The sequence below is a fragment of the Bos indicus genome, chromosome 3 (genome assembly GCF_029378745.1).
Source record: "Bos indicus isolate NIAB-ARS_2022 breed Sahiwal x Tharparkar chromosome 3, NIAB-ARS_B.indTharparkar_mat_pri_1.0, whole genome shotgun sequence".
NCBI classification, from domain to species: domain Eukaryota; kingdom Metazoa; phylum Chordata; class Mammalia; order Artiodactyla; family Bovidae; genus Bos; species Bos indicus.
In genome coordinates this window covers 182,294-207,960 of record NC_091762.1, presented here as the reverse complement: position 1 = coordinate 207,960, position 25,667 = coordinate 182,294, and the positions used below count along the sequence as shown (strand labels likewise).

General features: G+C 39.1%; 1 protein-coding gene across 3 annotated transcripts in view; it reads left to right on the top strand.

The window, feature by feature from the left end:
- The window catches only part of LOC109556662 (alpha-1,3-mannosyl-glycoprotein 4-beta-N-acetylglucosaminyltransferase C-like), a 34,804-nt gene extending 9,636 nt beyond the window's left edge, over nt 1-25,168 (top strand). For 2 of the 3 annotated variants that reach the window (XM_070782150.1, XM_019958115.2), the window contains exon 4: nt 1,523-4,098. In XM_070782150.1, the coding sequence (XP_070638251.1) occupies nt 1,523-2,676 (1,154 nt within the window). In that variant the 3' untranslated portion in view covers nt 2,677-4,098. Of the gene's footprint in view, nt 1-1,522; nt 4,099-24,733 lie in introns of those variants that run through there. The other variant, XR_011564661.1, reaches the window with a different exon arrangement.
- The last annotated feature ends 499 nt before the right edge of the window (nt 25,169-25,667 follow it).

The following is a 25,667-nucleotide window of genomic DNA, read 5'->3' as shown; positions in this document are numbered from 1 at the left end:
TACTTGGTAACCAAGACGTAGATGAAAGGAATTTTCTTTTTATAGAAGCATTCCAGTTAACAAATGAAGAAGGAATGTTAGCCTTAGAATATCACCATATTGCAACCTCTGGAGTATTAATGAATCTAGACACCGAACTTCAAAGTCTGCTAACATCCTAAAAACAGAAATTACCTGCCATTATGTGCCTTCTGATAGAGGAATGTATCACCAACTCATAAAGTATTATTGCCAGAAAATATAACCTGAATTTGATCAAATACTCATGTCAATATTTTCTACAAACTCTGATCTCTACAAGTTTGTTCTTTTGCCAAAGAATTTGATTTCCTCTCCAATCTCTTTGAGACTGGATTTAATATATTTGAAATGTTCTTCTATGCACTGTTTCCTGTTAGTTTCTATTTGTAGAGTTCTGTTCTTGGTTAAGTTGTTTTTCTTTCGTTATATTGGTTATTCTTGTTTCAAGCTTTATAATCAAATGTTTGATGATTCATCTTTCAAATTAATATTCAAGAATCTAGAATGGATAGATTTTCCATTTGTTCTCGCTAATTGCCATCTCTGTTTGCCACCCTGTTACAGTGGGTTGTGATTAAGAAAGCTTGCCTCATTAGATTGCAGGGAAGCAGTGACATAAGGAGAAAGTAAGGAATGTGGGTAGCTGATTTGGGTGACTAACCCTTTGTCTCTTCTATTAGAGCCCTAAGTCCCCTGTGCTATTTCCTCCCTTATCTGCTTAGATAAACTTCTCTGGCAACCTCTATAGTTCTGAATACCTACTTCATGTTCTTCAGGGAACCATACGTAGAACTTTACCATATAAACAAATGCCAGTCAGCTGTGTTATTTCCTTTTTCCCTCTTATGTCTAGAGTTCTTGGCTTCCATTCTTAAGTTCTCTCCAGCCATAGGACTCACACCCTGGCAGATCTCCCACCAGCTACTTGGTGATCACTGCTTCAGTAGTTTTGGAAATAATTCTGTGATTAATTATCCAGGTGACCATCCCAGGGCCCTTTCCTTTGTATTTGGTGGCTCAAACTTAGAATTCTTCTGAGGCTTTTGGAATAAAGATATATCTGTGCAGTCATTTTCTCTGTGTGTCTTTTGAAATATGAATTCTTATGCTTAGATTTCTCCAATCCTATTTCATATTCTGTCATTCTTGCAGCAATTCATCAAATATTGAAATTCTCTCATGGTAAACTTTCTGGTTTTTCAATGTGATTTTGGGAAGAAGGAGACACAGGTGCAAATGTTTTTAGTCTATCATCTTTATTTCTTCCACAATAGTGTTTCAAAGGTAACACTAAAAAAACCCTCACAACTTGTGATGAAGCATTACTCCTAACATAGTCCGTACTCGGGTCTAGGGGGGAGAAAGTGTAAAATAGCTATAGTAATACAGAGAGTTGGCATATTAGAAAGACATAAGAAAATCTTATAACCTCAACCACAGCAACTATTTCCTTCACTTTCCTACATTGATACAAGTTCTGTTTTTTTCCCCTCAATCCTAGGACTGCTGACCATAGGAATTTCCTCAATGAAGCGTCCCCAAAGGAGCTACCTCTTGGACACCCTGGAATCTCTCTTTTATTCTTCCTCCTTATCTGAGCAGAAACACTTCATTGTTCTGGTACACTTGGCAGATCCTGATCCCATGTGGCGTGGTCAAGTGATCTCCAATATCTCAACCATCTTTAAGCCATATATCCAGGCCAGCCAGCTAGTAGTGATTAACACGCCTCTTAAAAGCTATCTTCCCTTGAAGAGCCTTAAGAGAAACTTTAATGACACTCCTGCCTATGTAGCCTTCCGTTCCAAGAGGAATATGGATTATGCCTTCCTCATGAACTTTGCTACCAACCACTCTGACTATTTCTTGATGATTGAAGATGATGTGAAATGTGTCCCTGGATTTGTCACCCAGATAGCTACTACAGTGTCTGCCTGGGAAAACAAACCTTGGGTGACTCTGGAATTCTCTCCATTGGGCTTCACTGGAAAACTCTTTCGTACTAAAGACCTCCCTTGTTTTGTTAATTTCCTTCTTCTCTTCTATCAAGAAATGCCCTGTGACTCCCTCCTCTCCCATTTTCATGATCTTCTCATGCAGCAAACACCAGTCCAGTTCCTCCCTTCCCTCTTCCAGCACATGGGCAATTACTTCTCCTTTGAAGGCAAATTCAATAATCTCAAAGATAAAGAGTTTGAAGAGGATGACATTAGTTCTCCCAACAACCCTGCTGCCTCCATCTACACTAGCCTGAAGGCTACCAATGACTCTGTTCCTATGAATGCCTATAGCTTGAATAAGAATTTCTTTTATGCCAAGTCAGCTGAGGCTGGAAGCCATCTGACTGTGGTTTTGGACTCACCTGCTAAAGTGTTCCGAGTTCAAGTGTTGACTGGCTCTGACCTAAAAGGTGAGAATCAGCTGAAAGAGGGACAAATAGAACTTGGCTATGATTTTAATGATCAGATCAATGACTGTGATGACTATATTCTGCTGGGACTACTGGTAAACGGCATCCTAAATAAGCAAGTATTATCTAACAAGTCTGGGAAGAAGGTAAAATGTGTGAGATTGCTAGTGACAGCAACTCCATCCTCTGGAATAATAGTCAGGCACATTAACATCTGGGTTAAGTCAAGTTTAAGTAATATGTAGAGAAGCCATTGGGAGTTCTGGAGTGGTTATACTGGAGGTTAGAGTACACAGAGTTTAAAAAATTAAAGTCTTGAAATTGGCCAAGGACATCCCATTGTTGGGTCCTTTCAATATTATTAATAATAATAATTAATAATAGCATGCTGAAAGGCAGAGTGACGGTAACATCCTTTTGGTACCAGAGAGCCACTAGTGGAAGAAGTAGGCTTGTCAAACCCTTCACTGGTTTTCTATCCAAAAGGATCTACCATCCAAAATTTGTTCCTTGGGTGAGAATACCAGACTTCTAGGAAAAACAACATGTAGGTAGGATTGACTGATGCTCATAGCACATCCAAGAGATTCATTTCTTCCTATGTGGCAGGAAGAAGTAGATTGGTCAGGAGGGAAACATGACTTCTTCATAATCTCATTTGCCATTATAAGACAGTCATTCATTTGACAAGTATTTATTGATTATCTCTATGGTTGGGTAGAATCCTGTTCTACATAACCACTCAACATGCCAGAATATTCTTTTCTAGATGGAATTAAAATTATTAAAAATAATTTTCTTTGATTTCTGGTAGATCCTGTACCCAGCATAGTTTTATCTCTGGGACTATAAGTTTTATTTCCATAGTTATATCTCTGGATGTTTCTGATAGGAAAACTTTGGATATTTTATTAACATTTTTTAAGTTCAGTTTGGCTATGAGATCTTTATACTCAGAAAAGTTTGAGCTCTGAGCCCTGAGCTCAAATAATGAGCAGTGTATGGTTTTTCCTAGCTTAGAACACATTCTATGAAGGCATGGAATAAGGAAAAAGAAGGGACACTTTTAGAAGGACTATTTGAGAAGAACTGAAATGAATTGTAATAAAAAATCATAGAAAGATCTGGAAATTTTTGAAATAGGAGAATAGGATGGAAACAAGGAAAGGGATGTGGGTGAAATCAAATAAAAATGGAAAGTAAATGCTTTGAGAGCATCAGTTGCTGGGGAATGGGGCAAGTGTATCCCATAGATATGAAAATGCACAATTCAAATCTCCTGCTACAGGCAGCATGATTGATAACTCCATTGTTGCCCTCTGAATTCACTCCAGTGTTGGTGTGTCAGGGCCATGTTTCCCACAGAATGTTCCCAGCCAATGACTGACCACAGAAGGAATACTATCAAATACCATTCTGGCAAGATGGTGGACTCCCAATAGGTGATGTTAGCTCAAGGACTCACTATCAACCTGTTTGAAACTTTCTTAGAATAATGCTGCAGTCCTAGACTCTTCCTAGCCAGTTCTTCTTTTTCTGCCACCTTTCACAGTTTTCAGGCCTTCACCACAATCTGAAGGCTTGCCAGTAAAAATCTCCCTCCACCAGTAAATCTCTTGACTCTCAAATCCCATTTTCAGCCTCTTGGCAAATGTGAACTATTAAAAAAGTATTGAGAATATACTAAGAAAATGGCTAGTAAGATGAAGATTCTTTAATTTTCATGTATTATGAAATCTTTAATAATCTTTCTTTAATTGATTTCTAGTTTCATTCCATTGTGGTAGGAAAAGATACTTGATGTAATTTCTATCTTCTTGAATTTTTTGAGAATTGTTTTGTGGTGTGATATGTGATGTATGCTAGAAAATATTTCATATACGCTTGAGGAGAAACGTATTCTGCTGCTTTTGGATGAAGTGTTCTATATATGTATATTAGGTTCATTTTGTAATAATGTTCAAGTTAACTTTTTTTTTTTACAGTTTATTCTCTGGGTGATATATGCATTGTTTAGAGTGAGGTATAATATCTGAAACTATTATCATATTGCTGTTTATTTATTCTTTTATTTTAGTGTTGATTTATATGGTTAGGTGCTCTGACATTGCGTGCATAAGCATTTACCTTTATTATTTCCTCTAGATGAATTGGCATCTTCATATAATGAAATTCTTTGTCCTTTATGATCATTGTTAGCTTAAAGCCTATTTTGTATGATAAAGTTATAACTACCCTTATCATCTTTAGGTTATCATTTTCTTGAAATATCTTTTTATATCTCCTCACTCTCAGCCTTCATGTGTTCTTAAATCTAAAGTGAATCTCTTGAAGGTAACATATTGTTGGATATTATTTTCCTATCCATTCAGTCTTTCTCTGTCTTTTTATTATAAAATGTAATCCATTTACAACTAAAGTAAGTATTGATATATAAGGACTTGCATCACCATTTTACTTTTATTTGTTTTTTAAATTTAAATTTATTTATTTTAATTGGAGGCTAATTACTTTACAATATTGTATTGGTTTTGCCATACATCAACATGAATCCGCCACGAGTGTACACATGTTCCCCATCCTGAACCCCCCTCCCACCTCTCTCCCCATACTATCTCTCTGGTTGATCCCAGTGCACCAGCCCCAAGCATCCTGTATCCTGTATCAAACCTGGACTGGCGATTTGTTTCTTATATGATATTATACATGTTTTAATGCCATTCTCTCAAATCATCCCACCCTCTCCCTCTCCCACAGAGTCCAAAAGACTGTTCTATACATCTGTGTCTCAATTGTTCTCTTGCATACAGGGTTATCATTACCGTCTTTCTAAATTCCATATATATGCATTAGTATACTGTATTAATTTTTTTCTTTCTGGCTTATTTCACTCGGTGTAATAGGCTCCGGTTTCATCCACCTCATTAGAACTTATTCAAATGTATTCCTTTTAACGGCTGAGTAATACTCCACTGTGTATATGTACCACAGCTTTCTTATCCATTCGTTGCTTCCATGCCCTGGCTATTATAAACAGTGCTGTGATGAACATTGGGGTACATATGTCTCTTCCAATTCTGGTTTCCTTGGTGTGTATGCCCAGCAGTAGGATTGCTGGGTCATAAGGCAGTTCTATTTCCAGTTTTTTAAGGAATCTCCACACTGTTCTCCATAGTGGCTGTACTAGTTTGCATTCCCACCAACAGTGTAAGAGGGTTCCCTTTTCTCCACACCCTCTCCAGCATTTATTGCTTGTAGACTTTTGGATTGCAGCCATTCTGACTGGCGTGAAATGGTACTTCATTGTGGTTTTGATTTGCATTTCTCTGATAATGAGTGATGTTGAGCATCTTTTCATGTGTTTGTTAACCATCTGTAAGTCTTCTTTGGAGAAATGTCTATTTAGTTCTTTGGCCCATTTTTTGATTGGGTCATTTATTTTTCTGGAATTGAGCTGCAGGAGTTTCTTGTATATTTCGGAGATTAGTTGTTTATCAGTTGCTTCATTTGCTATTATTTTCTCCCATTCTGAAGGCTGTCTTTTCACCTTGCTTATGATTTCCTTTGTTGCGCAGAAGCTTTTAATTTTAATTAGGTCCCATTTGTTTATTTTTGCTTTTATTTCCAATATTCTGGGAGGTGGGTCATAGAGGATCCTGCTGTGATGTATGTTGGAGAGTGTTTTGCCTGTGTTCTCCTCTAGGAGTTTTATAGTTGCTGGTCTTACATTTAGATCTTTAACCCATTTTGAGTTTATTTTTGTGTGTGGTGTTAGAAAGTGTTCTAGTTTCATTCTTTTACAAGTGGTTGACCAGTTTTCCCAGCACCACTTGTTAAAGAGATTGTCTTTAATCCATTGTATATTCTTGCCACCTTTGTCAAAGATAAGGTGTCCATAGGTGCTTGGATTTATCTCTGGGCTTTCTATTTTGTTCCATTGATCTACATTTCTGTTTTTGTGCCAGTACCATACTGTCTTGATGACTGTGACTTTGTAGTAGAGCCTGAAGTCAGGCAGGTTGATTCCTCCAGTTCCATTCTTCTTTCTCAAGATTGCTTTGGCTATTCGAGGTTTTTTTTGTATTTCCATACAAATTGTGAAATTATTTGTTCTAGTTCTGTGAAAAATACCATTGGTAGCTTGATAGGGATTTCGTTGAATCTATAGATGGCTTTGGGTAGTATACTCATTTTCACTAAATTAATTCTTCTGATCTATGAACATGGTATATTTCTCCATCTATTTGTGTCCTCTTTGATTTCTTTCACAGTGTTTTATAGTTTTCTATATATAGGTCTTTAGTTTCTTTAGGTAGATATATTTCTAAGTATTTTATTCTTTTCGTTGCAATGGTGAATGGAATTGTTTCCTTAATTTCTCTATTTTCTCATGATTAGTGTATAGGAATGCAAGGGATTTCTCTGTGTTGATTTTATATCCTGCAACTTTACTATATTCATTGATTAGCTCTAGTAATTTTCTGGTGGAGTCTTTAGTGTTTTCTATGTAGAGGATCATGTCATCTGCAGAGTGACAGTTTTACTTATTCTTTTCCAATCTGGATTCCTTTTATTTCTTTTTCTGCTCTGATTGCTGTGGCCAAAACTTCCAAAACTATGTTGAATAGTAGTGGTGAAAGTGGGCACCCTTTTCTTGTTCCTGGCTTTAGGGGAAATGCTTTCAATTTTTCACCATTGAGGATAATGTTTGCTGTGGGTTTGTCATATATAGCTTTTATTATGTTGAGGTATGTTCCTCCTATTCCTGCTTTCTGGCGAGTTTTTATCATAAATGGATGTTGAATTTTGTCAAAGGCTTTCTCTGCATCTATTGAAATAATCATATGGCTTTTATTTTTCAATTTTGTTAATGTGGTATATTACATTGATTTGTGGATATTGAAGAATCCATGCATCCCTGGGATAAAGCCCACTTGGTCATGGTGTATGATCTTTTTAATGTGTTGTTGGATTCTGATTGCTAGAAATTTGTTAAGGACTTTTGCATCTCTGTTCATCAGTGATATTGGCCTGTAGTTTTCTTTTTTTGTGGCATCTTTGTCCGGTTTTGGTTTTAGGGTAATGGTGACCTCATAGAATGAGTTTGGAAGTTTACCTTCCTCTGCAATTTTCTGGAAGAGTTTGAGTAGGATAGGTGTTAGCTCTTCTCTAAATTTTTGGTAAAATTCAGCTGTGAAGCCTTCTGGACCTGGGCTTTTGTTTGCTGGAAGATTTGTGATTACAGTTTCAATTTCCGTGCTTGTGATGGGTCTGTTAAGATTTTCTATTTCTTCCTGGTTTAGTTTTGGAAAGTTGTACTTTTCTAAGAATTTGTCCATTTCTTCCAAGTTTTCCATTTTATTGGCATATAATTGCTGATAGTAGTCTCATGATCCTTTGTATTTCTGTGTTGTCTGTTGTGATCTCTCCATTTTCATTTCTAATTTTATTGATTTGATTTTTCTCCCTTTGTTTCTTGATGAGTCTGGCTAATGGTTTGTCAGTTTTATTTATCCTTTCAAAGAACCAGCTTTGGCTTTGTTGATTTTTGCTATGGTCTCTTTTGTTTCTTTTGCATTTGTTTCTGCTCTAATTTTTAAGATTTCTTTCCTTCTACTAACCCTGGGGTTCTTCATTTCTTCCTTTTCTAGTTGCTTTAGGTGTAGAGTTAGGGTATTCATTTGACTTTTTTCTTGTTTCTTGAGGTATGCCTGTATTTCTATGAGCCTTCCCCTTAGCACTGCTTTTACAGTGTCCCACAGGTTTTGGATTGTTGTGTTTTCAGTTTCATTCATTTCTATGCATGTTTTGATTTCTTTTTTGATTTCTTCTGTGATTTGTTGGTTATTCAGCAGCGTGTTGTTTAGCCTCCATAAGTTGGAATTTTTAAGAGTTTTTCTCCTGTAATTGAGATCTAATCTTACTGCATTGTGGTCAGAAAAGATGCTTGGAATGTTTTCAATTTTTTTGAATTTACCAAGGCTAGATTTATGGCCCAGGATGTGATCTATCCTGGAGAAGGTTCTGTGTGCGCTTGAGAAAAAGGTGAAATTCATTGTTTTGGGGTGAACTGTCCTATAGATATCAATTAGGTCTAACTGGTCTATTATATCGTTTAAAGTTTGTGTTTCCTTGTTAATTTTCTATTTAGTTGATCTATCCATAGGTGTGAATAGAGTATTAAAGTTTCCCACTATTACTGAGTTATTGTTAATTTCCCCTTTCATACTTGTTAGCATTTGTCTTACATATTGCAGTGCTCCTATGTTGGGTGCATATATATATTTATAATTGTTCTATCTTCTTGGATTGATCCTCTGATCATTATGTAGTGTCCTTCTTTGTCTCTTTTCACACCCTTTGTTTTAAAGTCTGTTTTATCTGATATGAGTATTGCTACTCCTGCTTTCTTTTGGTCTCTATTTGCATGGAATATCTTTTTCCAGCCCTTCACTTTCAGTCTGTATGTGTCCCCTGTTTTGAGGTGGGTCTCTTGTAGACAACAATAATAGGGGTCTTGTTTTTGTATCCATTCAGTCAGGCTTTGTCTTTTGGTTGGGGCATTCAACCCATTTACGTTTAAGGTAATTATTGATAAGTATGATCCCATTGCCATTTACTTTACTGTTTTCGGTTCAAGTTTATATACCCTTTTTGTGTTTCCTTTCTAGAGAAGATCCTTTAGCATTTGTTGGAGAGCTGGTTTGGTGGTGCTGAATTCTCTCACCTTTTGCTTGTCTATAAAGTTTTTGATTTCTCCTTCATATTTTAATGAGATCCTTGCTGGGTACAGTAATCTGGGCTGTAGGTTATTTTCTTTCATCACTTTAAGTATGTCTTGCCATTCCCTCTTGGGCTGAAGAGTTTCTATTGAAAGATCAGCTGTTATCCTTATGGGAATTCCCTTGTGTGATATTTGTTGTTTTCCCCTTGCTGCTTTTAATATTTGTTCTTTGTGTTTGGTCTTTGTTAATTTGATTAATATGTGTCTTGGAGTGTTTCACCTTGAGTTTATCCTATTTGGGACTCTCTGGGTTTCTTGGACTTGGGTGATTATTTCCTTCCCCATTTTAGGGAAGTTTTCAACTATTATCTCCTCAAGTATTTTCTCATGGTCTTTCTTTTTGTCTTCTTCTTCTGGGACTCCTATGATTCAAATGTTGGGGTGTTTAACACTGTCCTGGAGGTCTCCGAGATTGTCCTCATTTCTTTTAATTCATTTTTCTTTTTCCTCTCTGATTCATTTATTTCTACTATTCTATCTTCTACTTCACTAATCCTATCTTCTGCCTCTGTTATTCTACTCTTTGTTGCCTCCAGAGTGTTTTTGATCTCATTTATTGCATTATTCATTATATATTGACTCTTTAAAAAATTTTTCTAGGTCCTTGTTAAACCTTTCTTGCATCTTCTCAATCCTTGCCTGCAGGCTATTTATCTGTGATTATATTTTGATTTCAAGATTTTGGATCATTTTCACTATCATTATTCAGAATTCTTTATCAGGTAGATTCCCTATCTCTTCCTCTTTTGTTTGGTTTGGTGGGCATTTATCCTGTTCCTTTACCTTCTGGGTACTCCTCTGTCTCTTCTTCTTGTTTATATTTCTGAGTTTGGGATGGCCTTTCTGTATTCTGGCAGTTTGTGGAGTTTCCTCACTGTGGGTGGGGTTGTACAGGTTGCTTGTCAAGGTTTCTTGGTTAGGGAAGCTTGTGTCAGTGTTCTGGTGGGTGGAGCTGGATTTCTTCTCTCTGGAGTGCAATGGAGTGTCCAGTAATGAGTTATGAGATGTCAATGGTTTTGGAGTAACTTTGGGCAGCCTGTATATTGGAGATCAGAGCTGTGTTCCTGTATTGCTGGAGAATTTGCGTGGTATGTCTTGCTGTGGAACTTGTTGGCCCTTGGTGGTGCTTGGTTTCAGTGAAAGTGTGGAGGCGTTGATGAGCTCCTGTCAATTAATGTTCCCTGGAGTCAGGAGTTCTCTGGTGTTCTCAGGATTTGGACTTAAGCCTCCTGCTTCTGGTTTTCAGTCTTCTTTTTACAGTAGTCTCAAGACTTCTCCTTCTATACAGCACCATTGATAAAACATCTAGGTTAAAGATGAAAAGTTTCTCCAGTGAGGGACACCCAGAGAGGTTCACAGAGTTACATGGAGAAGAGAAGAAGGAGGAGGGAGTTAGAAGTGACCCAAATGAGATGAGGTGGAATCAATAGAGGAGAGAGCAAGCTAGCCAGTAATCACTTCCTTATGTGCACTCCACAACTGGACTGCTCAGAGATGTTCATGGAGTTATACAGAGAAGAGAAGAGGAAGGAAGGAAACAGAGGTGGCCAGGAGGATAAAAGGAGGGGAATGAAAAGGAGAGAGACAGATCCAGCCAGTAATCAGTTCCCTAAGTGTTCTCTACCATCTGGAACACACAGAGATTCACAGAATTGGGTAAAGAAGACAGGGGGTAGGGAGGAGACAGAGGCGACCTGGTGGAGAAAAAGGAGAGCCCAAAGGGGGAGACAGCAGTCAAGCCAGTAATCTCGCTCCCAAGTAAAAATGGGTACTGAAGAGTGGGGTTCTTAAAGGTACAAAATTGATAACAAACACCAAAAGGCAAAGATTAAAAATCTAGAGTTTGGAATTTCAAAAATACAATATTAAAGAAAAGAAGAAAAGAAAAGAAAGAAGAAAAAAAAAGAAAAGTCACAAAAATTACAAAAAAAAATATATATATATAAAGTTTGCTTTAAAAAATAGGGTCTTTTTTATGCAAAGTAGTAGTAGGTTATGGGGTCACACAGAGTCGGACACGACTGAAGAGACTTAGCAGCAGCAGCAGCAGCAGCAGTAGGTTATAAAAGTGAAAAAGGAGTAATAGAGGGCTTAAAAATTCAAAAAAAATTAAAAAAAGAATTATAGTAAAAATAGTAAAAATATATCTAGGACTTTCTCTGGTGTTGTTGTGGGCAATGTGGGGTCAGTTCATTTTCAGATAGTTCCTTGGTCCACCTTGTATTTCTCAAATCTATAGGCCCCTTCCTATGTAGTCGGTACTAATGACAGGGTGTTAATCTATTGCACCTGTCACTTCCAAGGTGGCTCCCTTTATTTAGCTTCTTCTGTTTGCTGGTCTCTTCAGTGTCTGATTTCCACTCTGACACAAAGGAGGTGGTGGTGGACACTTTTTTTAGGCTCACTTGTTCAGTTGCGCTGTGGGGAGGGAGGGACCCTGCAAAGAAATAACACTGGCGTGTGCTCGCAGTGTCTCACCCACACTGGGCCTGCCCCGCTCACGGCACGTGTGCCTTCCCTGCCCACAGTGCTCAGGCTCTAGGTTGCTCTGCCGGGAAACGTCCAAGGCCGGCCCTGGGCTGCGTGCACCTCCCAGGTCTAAGCTGCTCAGGTTCAGGCACTTGGGTAGTCCTCAGAGGCGCAGACTCTGTTGGGCCTGCGTTTTTGTGTCCTTCCCAGGTCCGAGCAGCTCAGGTGATGAGGTGTTTGGCGAGTGCGGTCGCTGCGACTTATCGCCTCTCCAGTCCCTGATGCTCGGTTTTCTGGGTGTACAACCGGTGCACCTTCTCAGGCAGATGTTGACTGTCCAGAACCCCAAGAAGTCTTAGTTAGCAAAGAAGCCTGCTTGCAGTTTGGTAGATAATGTCTCTCTGAGGCTGTGATTGCCTCCTTCTGGCTCTGGCTGCCTGTCACCAGAGGGGGATGGTCTGCAGCCGGCTAGTTTTGTTCAGTCCTTTGTTCTGTGCGCAGGCCTGGTGGTGTCTTAGGGCTGTTTGCATGGTAGCTATCCCACTTGGGTTTGCTAACCCAAGTTAGTTTGCTCAGATTGCTCTCAGGGCATTCAGGCCCATCCTTACTCTAAGCAATGCAGTCCGCGCCTCCTTGCCCAGCCCCTGCTTGCTAGTGGCAGGTGCAGGTGTCTGCGCTGCTGCTCTGCTGGGGGAGTTACCGTTGGGCTCATAATCTGCGGGTTTTAATTATTTATTTATTTTTCCTCTCTGTTATGTTGTCCTCTGTGCTTCCAAGGCTCGCCATAGACTCGGCAGTGAGAGTGTTTCCTGGTGTTTGGAAACTTCTCTCTTTTTAAGACTCCCTTCCCGGGACGGAGCTCTGTCCCTACCTCTTTTGTCTCTTATATATTTTCCTACCTTCTTTCGAAGACAATGGGCTTCTTTTTTGGGTGTTGGATGTCCTCCGTTGGCATTCAGAAGTTGTTTTGTGGAATTTACTCAGCGTTTAAATGTTCTTTTGATGAATTTGTGGAGGAGAAAGTGGTCTCCCCATCCTATTCCTCCACCGTCTTAGGACTGCCTCCTTCGCGTCACCATTTGAAAATTGTTTTCCGAATCTTTTGCAAATCCATTTTCTCCTTTCCTCCTCTCTTCTTGTCTTTTGATGTCTTGCATGATTTAATAACTCTTTATGGTGATTTTATAACTTTTATGATGGGATGATTACTCTTTATAATATTTTGTTTATGGACTTCAGGCTTTTCCTTTGTAGTTACTATGATGCATAAAATATAATATCCTGTTTTAATTGATAATTTAATAGCATACAGAAAGTTTACAGTTTTATGCCTTCACCTTACATTTCAGGTTACTGATATAATTTGTTTTTCTTATTGTGTATCCAATATAAAAGTATTAGAGTTATGGTTACTTTCAATATTCACTTTTAACTTTCTGATAGGTGTAAATTATCTACACACGACCATTACAACATCAGACAATCTGACTTTGACTATGTACTTAAATTTCTCAGTGAGTTTTCTTATATTTGTGTTTTTATGATGTTAATTAGCATCCTTTCATTTCAGTTTGAAGTACAACCTTTTGCATTTCTGGTAAGGTAGGTCTAGTGGTGATGGAAAGCCTCAGCTTTTTTTTTTTTTTTTTTTCATGGAAAGTCTTTTTTTTATGAAGGGCAGTTTTGCCTAGTATGATTTGTTTTTTCAATATTTTGAATGCATCATTTCACTCTCTCCTGGCTTGTAGTTTATGCTGAGAAATCTGCTTCTTGCCTTATGGAGGCTCCCCTTGTATATGGTGTGTTGTTTTCCTTTTCTTTCAAAATTCTCTCTTTGCCTTTGACTCAACAATTTAAGAAAGAAATGGCAACCCACTCCAGTACTTTTGTCTGGAAAATCCCATGGATGGAGGAGCCTGGTAGGCTACAGTCCATGGGGTCGTGAAGAGTCAGACATGACTGAAGCGACTTAGCAGCAGCAGCAGGAGCAGCTTGACAATTTAATTATAACATCTCTTGGGGTAGCCCTTTTCAAGTTCAACTTATTTTGGGGTTCTGTGGGTCTCATAGGTCTCTCTCTATATTTCTCTCTCCATGTTTTGGAAGTTTTCAGCCATTATATAGACTCTCTGTCCCTTTCTCTTTCTGCTCTCCTTTTAGGACTCGCAATAAGTTGTTTCTCTTACTGGTGTCCCTTAATTGCTTTAGGTTTTCTTCATTCTTTTTCATTTTTGTCTATTTTTTCCTCTGACTGGGTAATTTCAAACAATCAGCTGAGTTCATGGATTCATTTTTCTGTTTGGTAGAGTTTGTGAGCTGCTGTTCAAGGGCACAATAGTTTTTTCTATTCAACTATTCCATTTTCCTGCTTTAGAATTTCTGGTTTTATGTGTGTGTGTGTGGGTGGGGGATAGTTTTCATTTATTTGTTGAACTTCTCATTTTGTTTATGCATTGTGCCTTAATTTCAAGTAGCTATGTGTGTGTTTATAGGTCTCTAAATGCCTTTAAGAGGATAATTCTAAGTTCTTTGTCAGACAATTCATTGATCTCCTATTATTCAGGGTGGGATATTGGCATCTTATTAGTTTCCTTTGCTGGTGTCAGGTTTACCTGATTCTTCACTTATATGAGGAATCTAAACAATGATGCAAATGAACTTATTTACAAAACAGAATTAGACTTTATGACTATAAATGCCTTTTATACATATGACTTTAAATAGTGTATTCCATGTATCACAGTAAGTTGTAAGTATTTTTAATGGAATATTGTGTTTACTTATATATATGGATAAATATGTCTATATAAATTTATATTCACATATAAATTAATATCTTATTGAAATATAGTTGCTTTACAACTTTGTATTAGTTTCTGCTGTATACACTGTGCTCTTTTAATACTCTCTGTCCCAACACATTCTTAAAACTTCTAAAAAGAAAAGATACATGCACCCCAATGTTCATAGCAGCACTATTTGCAATAACCAAGAATGGACTATTACAAAGACATTAAAAAAGAATGAAATAATGTCACTTCTAGAAACATAGATGGACCTACAGATTATCATATGAAATGAAGTAAGTCAGAGAAAGACAAATATCATATGATATTGGTTATATGTTGGAATGTAAAAAGAAGACACAAACTTCTTTGCAAAATAGAAATAGACCCATAGACATGGAAAACAAACTTATGAATACCAAAGGGGAAATGGGGGAGGGATATATTAGGAGTTTTGAATTAACATGTATATACACTTGTGTATGTAAAATAGATAATCAACAAGGACCTTTAGTTTAGCACAGGGAACTAGTCTTGTAATAACCTCTAGGGGAAAAGAATCTGAAAAATTCAAATATATATACATGAATTATATATACAGTATACCTAAAATTAACACAACTTTGTAAACCAACTATACTTTAATAAAAAATAAAATGAGCTTAAAAACTCATTTCTAAGTATAAAATTGTGAAGATAAGTAAGGACAGTGTAACTCTAATAAATGCATATCTTTTAAAAATAGAAGTATAGTTGACTTTCAATATTATATTAGTTTCAGGTGTAAGTTGTGTCTGAGTTTTGGACCCAAGGCACTGTAACTCACCAAGCTTCTCTGTCCATGGGATTTCATAGGCAAGAATACTGCAGTGGGTTGCCATTTCCTTCTCCTGTGGATCTTCCTGATCCAGGGATTGAACTCATGTCTCCTTCATTGCAAGCAAATTCTTTACCCACTTAGCCATCTGGAAACCCTTTAGTTTTTAATCTCTTGTCCGTTAGTCTTTAATCATCAACCACAAATGGTGATGGTACAAATGGATAGTCATAATAAAAGAAATAGACACAAACTTTGGACCTTAGACATAAATTCTCTCAACATCAACTTAAATACAAAACTATAAAAATTATAGTGGGAAACTTTACATGAGAAAATTTACATAAGCTAGTTTGATGTTTAGTTTTTATATACAATGTGAGAAGCATGATCCATGAAGGAAAAATCAGTAATATAGACTTTATTAAATCTAAAATATACACTCTGTGGAACACAGAAAATATTCAAAGAATGGAAAGGTAAGTCTCTAGAATATATTTGCAAAACACATTATGTGAGGAAAGACTTTCATTAAAAATACTAAAAACAAAAAACAAACAAACAAACAAAAAACCAGTAAAACTTCACAGTAAGAGAAAAATCCCTGAATTGAAACAAGTAGACAAATATATAAATAGACATCTTACCAAAGCATATATGAAGTGCTCAACATTGGGGAATTGTGGAAAATAAAATGCATCATGCATTTTAAATGAGAAAGCAAAGGAAAACAACAATGATATGCTTATCCATCTATTAAAATGGCTAAGAAATAAAAATCGAGATTACCAATTGCTGGTGAAGATGTAAGACAACAGAAAAACTTCTTCATTGCTGATGGGACTCCAAATGGTAAAGCTGCTTGGGAAGAAATCTTGCCAGATTCTTGTGAAGCTAAGCATACAGTCACTGTGCTGTGCTGTGCTTAGTCACTCAGTCATGTTTGACTCTTTGCAATCCCATGGATTGTACCCTGCCAGGCTCCTCTGTCCACGTGGATTCTGCAGGCTTAATAAACTGTTACTAAAATTAATAGTTTTCTAAATTTCCAAATATTTCTAAAATTAATAGTTATTCTCCAAGTTAATAAACTACTAGTAAAACTAAAGAACAAGGAAGAAACCACAAATATCCAGTATCAGAAATCAATTAAGAAGAATTCTTTATATAGCACTTAGATGATGCTGTGAAAGTGCTGAACTCAATATGCCAGCAAATTGGGAAAACTCAGCAGTGGCCACAGGATTGGAAAAGGTCAGTTTTCATTCCAATCCCAAAGAAAGGCAATGCCAAAGAATGCTCAAACTACTGCACAATTGCACTCATCTCACACACTAGTAAAGTAATGCTCAAAATTCTCCAAGCCAGGCTTCAGTAATACGTGAACCGTGAACTTCCAGACGTTCAAGCTGGTTTTAGAAAAGGCAGAGGAACCAGAGATCAAATTGCCAACATCCAGTGGATCATCAAAAAAGCAAGAGAATTCCAGAAAAACAACTATTTCTGCTTTATTGACTATGCCAAAACCTTTGACTGTGTGGATCACAATAAACTGTGGAAAATTCTGAAAGAGATGGGAATACCAGACCACCTGACCTGCCTCTTGAGAAACCTGTATGCAGGTCAGGAAGCAATAATTACAACTGGACATGGAACAACAGACTGGTTCCAAATAGGAAAAGGAATACGTCAAGGTTGTATATTGCCACCCTGCTTATTTAACTTACATGCAGAGTACATCATGAGAAATGCTGGGCTGGAAGAAGTACAAGCTAGAATCAAAATTTCCGGGAGAAATATCAATAACCTCAGATATGCAGATGACACCATCCTTATGGCATAAAGTGAAGAGGAACTAAAAAAACCTCTTGATGAAAGTGAAAGAGGAGAGTGAAAAAGTTGGCTTAAAGCTCAACATTCAGAAAACGAAGATCATGGCATCCGGTCCCATCACTTCATGGGAAATAGATGGGGAAACAGTGTCAGACTTTATTTTTTTGGGGTCCAAAATCACTGCAGATGTTGATTGCAGTCATGAAATTAAAAGGTGCTTACTCCTTGGAAGGAAAGTTATGACCAACCTAGATAACATATTGAAAAGCAGAGACATTACTTTGCCAACAACGGTCCATCTAGTCAAGGCTATGGTTTTTCCTGTGGTCATGTATGGATGTGAGAGTTGGACTGTGAAGAAAGCTGAGCACTGGAGAATTGATGCTTTTGAACTGTGGTGTTGGAGAAGACTCTTGAGAGTCCCTTGGACTGCAAGGAGATCCAACCAGTCCATTCTGAAGGAGATCAGCCCTGGGATTTCTTTGGAAGGAACGATGCTAAAGCTGAAACTCCAGTACTTTGGCCACCTCATGCGAAGAGTTGACTCATTGGAAAAGACTCTGATGCTGGGAGAGATTGGGGGCGGGAGGAGAAGGGGACGACAGAGGATGAGATGGTTGGATGGCATCACTGACTCAATGGACGTGAGTCTGAGTGAACTCTGGGAGTTGGTGATGGACAGGGAGGCCTGGCGTGCTGCGATTCATGGGGTCACAAAGAGTCGGACAAGACTGCATGACTGAACTGAACTAAACTAGACCTTGACAAGGTACTTAGAGAACTTTGTGAAATATTTAGGACTAATAATTAAACAACAGAGGTCAAAATTCCGTATGTTATAAATACCAATGTATCAAAATTGACACATAAAAATAGAATAAAATAAGAAAAATGTATATATCTACTAAATAAATCATAGCTAATTAATTAATAATTAGCTATAAAAAGGAACACATTTGAGTCAGTTCTAATGAGATGGATGAACCTAGAGACTTTTACGTGGAGAAGGAAATGGCAACCCACTCCAGTACTCTTGCCTGGAAAATCCCATGGACGCAGGAGCCTGGTAGGCTACAGTCCATGGGGTCGTGAAAAATTGGACACAACTTCACTTTCACTTTTCACTTTCATGCATTGGAGAAGGAAATGGAAACCCACTCCAGTGTTCTTGCCTAGAGGAGAATCCCAGCGACAGGGGAGCCTGGTGGGCTGCCATCTATCGGGTCGCACAGAGTTAGACACGACTGAAACAACTTAGCAGCAGCATCAGCAGAGACAACTATACAGAGTGAAGTCAGAAAAAGAGAGATAAATGTTGTATACTAACACATGTATATAGAATCTAGAAAGATGGTGCTGATGAATTTATTTGCAAGGCAGCAGTGGAGAAACAGACATAGAGAACAGACATATGGACATGGTGAGAGGGGAGGAGAGGGCAAGATGTAGGAGAGAGTAACATGGAAACTTACATTACCATAAGTAAAATAGATAGCCAAAGGGAGTTTGCTGTATGACTTAGGGGACTCAAACAGGATTTCTGTAGCAGCCTAGAGGGGTAGGATGGGGAGGGAGATGGGAGGGAAATTTAAGAGGAAGGGGACATATGTACACCTATGACTGATTTATGTTGATGTTTGACAGGAAACAACAAAATTCTGTAAAGCAATTATCCTTCAATTAAAAAATAAATAAATCTTTAAAAAAGAAAAAAACATAATTAAAAAGCCAGACCAACTAACCACAGAAGCAACAAAAACTTTCCACAAACAAAACTATAGGTCTGCAATTATAAAATACCCAAATAATTAAAAAAAATTTTAACTCATAAATAATCTGCATTTGCCATTTGTGGAGAAAAATAAAATATTTTTCAGTTTCTTTTGTGAGGCCACCATTACACTGACACCATAATTCTACCAGGACATTAGAAAACAAAGTATAGGCCATGTTTTTCATAAGCAAAGGTGAAGATATTCTAAGCGAAGTATTATTATATAAATTAAGCTATATGATAAATCATAATTGTATAATATCAAATGAAACATACTTGAACAGGGGTCCTCAACCCCCAGGTTATGGACCACTATCAGTCCATGGCCCGTTAGGAACTGGGCTGCACAGCAGGAGGTGAGTGACAGGTAGGTGAGCAAAGCTTCATCTGTATTTACAGCTATTCCCCATTGTTCACATTACACTCTGAGCTCCACTTCCTGTCAGATCAGCAAAGGCATTAGATTCTTATGGAAGGGTGAGCCCTACCGTCAATTGTGCATGCAAGGGATCTAGGTTGAGCACTCTTTATGAGAATTTAATGCCTGATGATCTGAGGTAGAACTGAGGTGATGAAGCTAGCACAGGGAAGTGGCCACAAGTGGAGATCATCATTAGCAAAGAGGTTTGGCTGCACAGATACCATAATAAATCAATTGTTTACAGACTCATATCAAAACCCTATCAGTGAATGGCAAGTGACAATTAAGCTGCATCTGGTGGCAGACTTTAAATCAAAATCTGACACTTATTTTAGTGCATGCATAGCTCACATATTATTTTATTTATCACTTCTATCCATGACTATTTCATGCACTGCACTTGTCTCAGTCACAGTTTTGATAAGCCTACAAGCTAACCTAGCCAAAATGAGTAAAAAACAAATGTCTCTGGAGAGCTTCTTTGAACAGGGGGAAAGACCCAATGATGAGATAGCAGAAGACTCTAAGACTGTCAACAAAAAGAAAGCTGAATTTTAAAGAACACTAAGCGTCCTAAACTATGGGTTCATTGCAACAGGTGAGCCACATTCTCTAAGCCCACTTTGTATAATATGTGGTGACTGGCTAACCGACGAAGCCATGAAACCTTCAAAACTTCTTTGCCACATGGAGACTAAGCACCCTGCATTAAAAGACAATCTTTTGCAGCAGTGGAGATGCAAACATAGAGAACAGACTTGTGGATACAGTGGAGGAAGGAGAGGGTGGGATGAATTGAAACAGTAACATTGAAACATATACTGTTGCTGCTGCTGCTGCTGCTAAGTCGCTTCCGTCGTGTCCGACTCTGTGTGACCCCATAGATGGCAGCCCACCAGGCTCTGCCATCTCTGGGATTCTCCAGGCAAGAACACTGGAGTGGGTTGCCATTGCCTTCTCCAATGCGTGAAAGTGAAGTCGCTCAGTCGGTCTGGCTCTTTGCAACCCCCATGGATTGCAGCCTCCCAGGCTCCTCCGTCCACGGGATTTTCCAGGCACGAGTACTGGAGTGGGTTGCCATTTCCTTCTCCAGAAACATATACATTACCACCTAAAATCGATAACCAGTGTATGATGCAGAGAGCTCAAATCTGGTGCTCTGTGACAACACAGAGGGGTGGGATGGGGTAGGAGATGGGAGGGAGGTTCAAGAGGGAAGGGCCATATGTATAGCTGATTCATGTTTTTGTATGGCAGAAACTAACAATATATTGTAAAGCAATTATCCTCCAATTAAAACTTTTAAAAAGTGAAAAAAATCTTTGGAGGTTTTCAAAAGAAAAAAACATAAACACAAAGAACAGAAGGAATTATTGAAGGCCAGCACTTCATCAAGTATGTCTGCACTTCCTTTTCAGTATATTTTCCAGGAAAGTGTGCATATGTTATGTGCACTTTTGTGACTAACATCACAGCTGCAGAATTATTCAAGTCTTTGAATGATTACATATCAGGAAAACTGAACTGTTTCTGATTTCACTACTTGGGACAAAAAAGTAGCTTCTGACCATAGAACACAGCCTATATCATCTATAGAGAAATGCTGACTAGCCAAGAAAAATTACCTGTATTAACAATGTTTTGTGGGCTGTGATTAAAATTATCAACCATGTTAAAGTACATAACCTTAAGTCACATCTGTTTATGCAGCTTTGTGGAGATGAATGCAGAGCACACACATCTTCTTTTATACACGAAGTGAGATGGCTTTCTAAAGGTAGACGACTGGCCAGAGTTTTTGAGTTATAACTGCTCCAGAGATTTATTTTAGAAAAACATTCACCACTAGCAAAATAAAGAATGGGTCACAAAACTTCCTTAATTGTTTAACATATTCAACCTGCTCAACGAACTCTATCTGTCACTTCAGGAGAGAACAACTGTGTTCAAGTCAGCAAATAAAGTAGCTGCATTCAAAGCCAAACTGGAATTATGGGGAGTGATGAGTGATCTTTCATATTTTTGACAGATTTCACATATTAGTAGAGATTTTGAAAGGGACTGAACTAGGGTTTTACCTCCCAGCTGGTGCATGGGCACCTATCTCAGCTTTCAAAAGAGTTTGAGCATTACTTCCCAACCACAAAAGACCCCTGAACTGGGAAGGAATGGATCCATGACCCATCTGTGAATAAGCCAGGTGAATCTACTTTGTCTGTGCTACAAGAGGATCAACTGCTTGAGATCGCAAATGATGGTGGCTTTGAAAGTAGGTTTGAAGCAACTTCAAATCTCCATACATTCTGGATTAAAGTCAAAGTCCTGAGATTGCCACAAAAGCACTGAAAAGTCTGCTTCCATTTGCAGCATCTTATCTTCTGCAGTGACAGCAACCAAAACAAGATTATGGAGTAGATTGGATACGAACAACAAACTTCAGGTGTTATTGTCTCACATCACACCCAGATGAGACTGTCTAGTTGCAGAAAAACAACCCCAAGGCTCCCACTGATACTGCATTATCATGAGTGGTATAATTGTTCTTGTTGAGTTGCTCAGTCATGCTCGACTCTTTGCAATCCCATGGACTGCAGCATGCCAGGCTTCCCTATCTTTCACCATCTCTGAGAGTTTGCACAAACTCATGTCCATTGACTTGGTGATGCCATCCAACCACCTCATCCTCTGTCGACTGCTTCTTCTACAGCCTTCAATCTTTCCGAGCATCAGGGTCTTTTCTAATCAGTTGGCTCTTTGCATTAGGTGGCCAAAGTATTGGAGCTTCAGCATCAGTCCTTTCTATGAATATTCAGGGTTGATTTCCTTTAGGATAGACTAGTTTGATCTCCTTCCAGTCCAAGGGACTCAAGAGTCTTCTCCAACACCACAGTTTGAAAGCATCAATTCTTCCATGCTCAGCCTTCTTTATGGCCAACTCTCACATACATGTATGACTACTGGAAACATGATAGCTTGGACTATACAGATCTTTGTTGGCAAAGTAATGTCTCTGCTTTTTAGGTATGTTTCTGCTGCCTAGGTATGTCAAAACTTTTCTTCCACGGAGCAAGCATCTTTTAATTTCATGGCTGCAGTCAAAATTCACAGTGATTTTGGAGGCCAAGAAAATAAAATCTGCCACTGTTTTTATTTTTTCCCTTTCTGTTTGTCATGAGGTGACGGGACAGGATCCCATGATCTTAGTTTTTTGAATGTTGAGTTTTAAGCCAGCTTTTTCACACTCCTCTTTGACCTTCATCAAGAGGCTCCATAGTTCCTCTTAACTTGTTGCCATTAGGGTGATATCATCTGCATATCTGAGGTTGTTGTTATTTCTCCTGGCAATCTTCATTCCAGCTTGTGAGTCATCAGCTAGGCATTTTGCATGATACACTCTGCATATAAGTAAAAAAAGCAGGATGACAATATACAACTTTGACATACTCCTTTCCCAATTTGGAACCACTTCATTGTTCCATGTCTTGTTCTAACTTGCTTCTTGACATGTGTATAGGTTAATCAGGAGACAGGTAAGGTGGCAGAGTGTTCCCATCTCTCTAAGAATTTCCCACAGTTTGTTGTGATCCACACAGTCAAAGACTGTGTAAATGTATGTATATATGTATGGCTTGGGAGCAGAAGAAGATGGTGGATCAGTAAGACAGGGAGATTGTCAGCCTCCCCACAAATAACATCAAAAATTCATCAAAATATGGAACAACTCCTACAAAGCAACCTCTAGGTGACAGCACAAGACCCCAGGCCTCCAGTGGGGCAGGCTAAGCTCCCTGGAATGAGGTAGGAGAGAGAATGGAGACAAAAAAGGGGAAAAGACAAGAGAACTTCCTGATGGGAGCTTATGCCTTGAGGGAGGGAGAGAGTCATGAAGCAGGAAGAGTTCCCATGCACTGGGAAGCTCCCTTACAGAGCCCAAAGAGGAGCTGTGGAATCTCAGAAAACAGGGCAAAGCACAGGATTAGAAGGCACGAAACAGAGAAAACTGCACTTCTCAGCCCATAACAACTCACAGACTTGGCCCCAACCAGATGTCAGGCTTGGGGAACTGAGAGAAGCCCACAGAAGCCCCTCAGCACAAAGGGCGAGCCTGGGGCACCAAGAGAGGTGTGGCATACAAACCTCTCCAGCACACACAAAGCCGGTGGCACAGACTGTGGGTCCCAGGGACTGAAAGAACACACAAGTTCCGTGAAGTAAAGGGTGGGTCCCGTGAGTCAAGACAAGTGTACACAAGTCCTGCAACGCAGAAGGCAGGCCCAGGAAGCTGAGACAAGTGCACACAAGCCCCATGATAAAGAGGGCAAGCTCAGCAGGCTGAGGGAATCCCACACAACTCTCAGTGACACAGAGGGCAGGGTTGGGGAGCTGAGAAAAGATCGACTCAAGCCCCTAACTAGCAAGTTTTGGCCTGCAGTGCAGAGAAGGACTGGGGAACAGAAGAACCAGCAAAGATTCCAGGGACAAGTAAGGGGGCTGGCAGCAGTGAAAGATATGCTGAGAGGGCCACTTTGATAGTGGCTATGGAAACAGACATGTTTAACACTGCCAAAGCCAGAAGGACCGCCCAAAGCCATACTGAATCCATAGACATCCCCAAACCTACTACTGTACACTGCACTGTCCTTCAGAGAGACGAGATCCAGCTCCATCAATCAGAACGCAGGCACAAGTTCCCCCAACGAGGAAAACATCACAGGACACTAACCCAGCCCCATCTATGGGGGCAGACCCTACAACCAAGAACTATGATCTTGATAACTATTTTAAAGTTTTTCTTATATAGCACACTATGTTTTCCCCCTACATATTTCCACCTTCACATTAGCCCTTTGCAGCGCTGTAGAGTTTCCCTCTTTTTCTTGTTAAATTTTTTTAAAGGTTTTTTTTCCTTTGTCACCATTTTTTTGTGTGTGTGTGTGATTTTTTTCTGATTTTGTTTTTGGTATATTTGACTGTTTTCTTGTAGTTCTTTATTGGCTGCTGCTATTCCCGACTATATAAGAATCTTTTTCACATAGAGCTATTTATCTTTGCTTTTCTATTTTTCCTTTTTTCACTCTCTTTGCTAACCTTTTCCACCCCTTCCCTTTCTCTTTTCTCTCGCTCCTCTTTTTTTCTCTTTCTCTTCCCTTTTGCTTTCACTCTTTCTTTTTTGTAAGTTAAATTGTTGAGCTCTCTTTGCTATATTCCCCAGTTGGCACCCTGCTCAGGCTTAGTTTTCCAGGTTGAATACTAGCTAGCTCTTCTTTTAATTGGTTGATATCCCTTTTGGTTTCCCTTGTTCACCAAGATAATCTCCTGTACTCTTTTCTTCAGAATACTTTGGTTATAACTCTATGTGAAAGTGTGTGTATATGTCCTACTATTTCTCTAATGACCTTCTTGATCTCCTCCAACTAGAAAATAGGCACAAGTCATCCCTAACAAGAAAACCAACACAAACCACTCAACCAACATTTCCCTCCAAAGGCAAAAACCAAAAAGAAGGAATACACCCTAAGGCCTGGGAAAAGGAGACCTCAAGCAGAGCAAGAAAAAAAGTGAAAAGACAGAAATACAGCACACATGGAAGAACAAGGGAGAAGCTCACAAACCAAATAAACAAAAAGGAAATAAGCAATCGACCTGAAGGATAATTCAAAATAATGATAGTAAAGATACTCCAAAGACTTGGATACGAATTTTTACCCCTAGGCCCAGTATCCACGTGGACACAGAGGGTGTTTTCCCCACAAGATCCAAGAACATCCCAGACAGACCTAGGCTCACTAGCTCTCTCCTGCAGAGGAAACGTGACAGAACAGATGTTTGGAGTTTGCTTTGACATTCCCTGGGAGTGTGGGAGCCCTCCCTGGGAGCAGGGCCTCAGGGGCCATTGCCACTGAAAAATGACCTTCAAGCAAGCGCTTTCCAGCTGTGTGTGACTCTCAGTATGCAGGAGCCTGGCAAAACTATCTTCCTTGGAAGAAGGAAAGGCATCCACAGAGATTTTGTTTTCAGGCCTCTATTTGCAGCAAGTGTTTCGCTTCTCAGATGTCAGACCTCCAGTCCTGGACTGAGGGTCTCAATTCCAGAGTCAGGGCTGTATATCTCCCTGTACTTTCCGAGACTTGCAAAAATATTCCTAGGTCAGAGCAGTATTGCCCAGGAGGAATCAGGCTGCGGGAGTGTATCTGAGGATACCAGGTGCCATACTGGGGTCACCTGGTCGAGGGCACCTTGCAACTCTGATGGGCCCCAGCTGAGGAGTTGTGGGTCTCCCCCTTGCTTCAGAAATCCCAAAGCGGGGAACCAAGCTAGCTCTGTCAGAAGGAAGCAAACAGCAACTGGATAG